Below are 5,000 nucleotides of genomic sequence, written 5' to 3' on the forward strand. Positions count from 1 at the left end.
TAATAATAATAAAAAATAATAATAATAACAATAATAATAATAACAAAACCACAAGCAATTAAGCAAAAATGCACACGCCATGGCCCTAATGCTCCCGACGCCGCCCTCTCCAGCGCTCAAAACAGAGGTCCCAGACAGGTCGCAACGTCAGAGCCCGCCGCTGGATGCCCATGGTGCCGGCCAGAACAAACAAAAACACTCGACTGGCCCCTCGCTGTAACCCGAGACCCGTAAAACCCGCAGACTCGAACTTCTTAATCGCTTGTTGACGGTCCGAGGTCGCTCAGGTGACGCACTAATTGACTGACGGGGCTGTAAATGTCGGCTCTGGTCGCCTTCGAGTTCTCGTGATGGCGGGTCGAGGGGTAGGGGAAGGGGATGGGGGATGGGGGATAAGGATGGGGGATGGGGGAAGGGGAAGGGGATGGATGAAGGAATGGGGGATGGGAAGGGGAATGGTGGATGAGGATAGGGGGTGGGAAGGAGATGGGTGGATGGGAAAAGGGAAGGGGGATGGGGAAAGGGATGAGGGAAGGAGAGGTGGATGGGGAGAGGATGGGGAAGGGATAGGGGATGGAGATGAGGAAAGGGAGAAGGGAAGGGGGACAAAAAAGGGATAAGACGATGGGTGGAGAGGAGAGGAAGGGGAAGGGGAGGAGGGAACGAGAAGGGAGAGAATGATAAGGGGCAAGAGGGAGACGAGGAGAGGAAGGGGAGGCGGAGGAGCGTGCGAGGAGGGAGGAGAGGGGGAGGAAAAGGGGAAGGGCAGGAGTTGTGAGGACTGGGTTATGCCCCTCGTTAGCTGCCCTGATGGAGCTTGATGCCCCAGACAAATGAGGGATCACGAGGGCGTAGTTGGGGCGAGATGGAACAAGTGTTAATGGCAGTGGGGGGAGGTATGGGGCAGGGAGGGAGGGAAGGAGGGGGTGGAGGGGGCAGGGAAGGAGGGAAGGAGGAGGTGGAGGCGGCAGGGAGGGAGGGAAGGAGGGGGTGGAGGGGACAGGGGGAGGAGGGAGGGAAGAAGTCCGAGAGGGAGGAAAGAAAAAGGTGGCAGGGGTAGGAAAGGAAGGAAGGAAAGAGGTAAAGCGGGGATGGAGATAGCAGGGAAGGAGTGCAGGAGGAGGTGGCTGGGGGAGGGAGAAAGGGAGAGAAGGAGAACGAGAGGAAAGGGAGATCAAGAGGTCTGTGGGAGGAACGTGCTGAGTGCTTGAGAGAAAGAGAGGAAGAGAGAAATCAAGGACTGAGGTTTAACTCGAACCGTAACGAGGTAAAGACTTATTTGTTACTGGAGACATTTTCTCGTGTGCTGGAGGTCGTTGCAATTTAGGCAAAGGAAAAAAAAATGCATGTTTATGTGGTTGACATTGCTTGAACGAAGGAATGTTTGCTGTTTACTCTTATGGAAAAGAAGGTTGTTGAATCTTATGGAGAGAAAAAAGGGTTGAAATATTCTGGTATGGACGAAATGCTAACACTCTGCCATCTACTTTGCTCTACTTTATATACAGATATAAAAATAAAACAGGAATATCTATACCTAACATAAATAATTTCCCATGAAGCCTCTGAAAGTCAGGTTAGTTAATTTTATCAAACCTTCACAAATATGAAAATAAAACAGGAGTGTTTATACCAAAATTTTATACAGATAATTTCTCATGAAACGTCTGAATGTCCCACGTGACGCAACTTCATGGAAAACTGGGCTACGGAACAGCTGATCCTAAGTTAATGGCCTGTTAATTCCTATCGATCTGGACACGACGTAATTACAGTAATGACAAAAAATGACCCATCCCTTGCCTCGAAAAAAATTATATCTCTAGAATAGCTGATGTGAAACTCTTACGATCAACTGCTGAAGCCAGCTGTTTCGTCAGGCATTACACGTAATGGGAGTGGAATGTGTATTTACGTAACAGCAGAAAATGTCCTGGACGGGAACCAAGGATGTCTCGTGCGGAACGTGATTTGGGCGTTTTCGTTTTTTCTTTTTCTTTTGATATATATATATATATATATATATATATATATATATATATATATATATATATATATATATTTTTTTTTTTTTTTTTTTTTTTTTTTTTATGTGTATTTTTTTAACTGTTTTGTTTTGTTTTGTTTTGTTACTTTTTCACTCTTTTTTTGTACAAGTGTAAGAAGATTGTTGAAAAATCTTAGGTTACGTAGAAGTCTGGTTAAGCCACGTTTCTAGAACAAGTAAAGAACACATTAAAACAACATTAACAATAAGTTTAAGAACAAAAACATATATTTGGACAAAATGACTATCATTGTCGTTATTCTAGAGTAAATTACGAGTCGTTTTCAATTTCCTTTCCAAACAGAAATGAAAATATCATCGTGACGTCATTCACTACAAAAAAACGGCTTCCAAGGATTTTCTTTTTGTATAAACGACAAAAGACATAACAAAATCATCAAGATACATTATTAGACGCGACCCTGTAGCAACCAGAACCCCAAATGCCAAATGATACAACAGACGTCATTATCTTTACGACCATTGAAAGGAGTAAATTACTACTCTCTTCTTTCTTCTTCTTCTTCTGCTTCTGTTTTTTTTTATGACGATGGATATAAGTAACGCCGAAAGCAAACTTTTAGGTTATAGATTTAAAACAAAAAAAAGGAGTTTGTGTTTGTATTTGGTAATGGAATTCGAGTGGCGTCGATAAGTGAATGCGTCCGGTTTCTAAGATGCACATTGGCCAAGGGACAGACTGATCGATCGTGTTTTTCGAGTCTCAAGTGTAATCGAGTGTAAACATGCAAAAACATTGAGTCATCTAAATGTAAAAGAGACGAGTACTGAATCATAATGATGGATGAAGCACACGTTCTCTTTGCTAAGTTGTCACAAGGGCCATAATAATGCTATGCAAAAGAGAAAGGAGTAAAGAAATGAAAACTTGTCTTTGATACGGTCGCTGGACACACAGAATCGAACTGAAATGAATGCACAAGCTTGACAATTGGGTGAAATATTCATCGCGCCAAAACACGGCGTTTACGAAGGCAGCCAATAGCAAAGCATAACACTGGAAGTTCCTGTCCTCTCTTTGTTGTGTTAGTTCGTGCTTCGACAGAAATGAATGGACTAAGACTCTTGTGTTCACTAATGTACTTTGTTTACTCTTCAAAATGTACATTAAACTACGATAAACAAAGGAGACATAACATGCAAAACATTTCCATTAAATAACACGAAGTTACGTATCCAGCCAGGCGGCAATCTGGAGTTTCCCGTTTTTTACCTCAGGCTCGCCCAGAGAGCATGGGAAAGCTAGAATTTCTGTGCGGGGGGAGGCGCTACGGCGGGAGGGGGGGGAGAAAGGGGGCGCGCGCGGGAGAAGGGGGGATGCGAGGGGGAGCGCGGCTGGGGGGGGGGGTGAGGAGGAGAGAGTGTGAGAGAGAGATAGAGAGAGAGCGTGAGTGAGAGAGAGAGGGAAAAGGAGGGGGAGTAGGAGGCTGGCGGGAGGCGGAGTCTCTAGTATTGATTACCTTATTGAAATTCGCTCCATGCTTGAGACGGCTAGCCCTACGGCCCCCACATAGACCAGAAACGCTTCGAGAACCCGCAAGCACTTGCTGTGTACCGCCACCACCATCCTGAAGGAGATCAGGACACCCCACAGGCTCGAGAAGGACTGGGAGGGAGGAGGCCGACGTAGGAGGACCGGCCGAAGAGAGAGACGGCGGGGGAGGCGAGCGCGGGGGCGGGGGGCTTATTGAGCGACGTGAGGCCATGTGCGTCGGTGTGCAGCCTTTGCTTCCACAGGATTATTTTCGACGGTTTTCGTTCCCCTTCTTTTCTCCTCTCGTTCTCTTTTTTCCTATATGTATGAGGTAAACAAGAGCGTCGCTTCAAGTAGCATTTGACCCCAGCAAGTGACGTGCGCATCCCGAGAGCCTCCTGCCGACCCTATGTCTAGCAACTCCCCTGGCGAGACGCTTCGCATTCACCTGTGAGTCCCCCCCACCCTCACGAAGCCCCTCCCCCACACCCTCCCGTAGGTCGCCGCGCAGAAGTTGGGAGGATTCGACCTGGGGGGACGAGGGGGAGTCGACGCCCCTCCTACTAAGAGAGTGGGGGGTCGCGCCCCCTCTCGCCCCTCTCCGAATGGCTCCCGTACTCCTCCTTCCCTCCCTGCCCCGCCCCCCTCTCCCCCGCCCCCGGACCAAGAACAACAACAATGGCCTCGATCCGTACAGTTCAGTTCTCACCTACGCTCATATGGCAGCCCACTTTTAACCCGAGACGACCCTTCAAGCAAACAATAAGGAGTCGTCAGTAGAAGGAAGGGCAATCAGCCGGGGATTCCGCTACATAGCAATCGAGAAGACGAGAAGAGTGTAGAAATGATTATAACATTTAAGGTGCCTTGCATTTCTGGTGGAATAGAATGGAATCCATGCTAGAAGGAGGCTGTCGATGGACCGGCCGTGAGTGTAAATGTGTGTGCCTGCTGCCTTCTCCCGCCACCCAGGATATATTTCACTCGTGCGTCTATTATGATAAGGAGTATGATTACGTCATAACGTCTGGCCAGGCATGATAAATGACAGCGCTGCCTTTAACGTGTCGCCGACTTGAGATTCTTTATGGTAAACTGTTTACGCTGTCGATGTTTTTTCACTCCCCCCTCTCTGAAATTCTATCTATCCTCAACAACACGAAGTTCTGCAAAGTTTCTTGGCATATGAAATCCCGAAATCTTAAGCTGTGAATTGAGATAAGACCTCCCCACCCTCCCTAAAAGCTCTATTTCCCCCATCCTGCTGCGCGATCTGATCCCTCGACAAGCCAAGGTATAGAAAAGCGTAAGCCAAAGAGTATTTCGGAGAACTGTACTCACCTTAAAACTAGCTTATAGATGAAATTGTGTCGTTAGTTTTGCGTGGGGTTTGGAGGGTTCTGGTCCGCGCCAGCCCCCCCTCCCGCTCCCTGGCTGGAGGTCATGGACTGGGCATTG

At 47.5% G+C, this 5,000-nt stretch overlaps 1 protein-coding gene across 1 annotated transcript in view; it reads right to left on the reverse strand.

Moving 5' to 3' along the window:
- LOC119596228 (homeobox protein abdominal-A homolog) overlaps nucleotides 1-5,000 on the reverse strand; it is a 46,249-nt gene that overhangs the window by 9,697 nt on the left and 31,552 nt on the right. The window contains exon 4 of the mRNA XM_037945398.1: nucleotides 4,884-5,000. This exon is cut by the window's right edge and continues 271 nt beyond it. Coding sequence (XP_037801326.1) covers nucleotides 4,916-5,000 — 85 coding nt within the window. The 3' untranslated portion in view covers nucleotides 4,884-4,915. The remainder of the gene's footprint in view (nucleotides 1-4,883) is intronic.

This window comes from Penaeus monodon, chromosome 37 (genome assembly GCF_015228065.2).
Source record: "Penaeus monodon isolate SGIC_2016 chromosome 37, NSTDA_Pmon_1, whole genome shotgun sequence".
NCBI lineage: Eukaryota > Metazoa > Arthropoda > Malacostraca > Decapoda > Penaeidae > Penaeus > Penaeus monodon.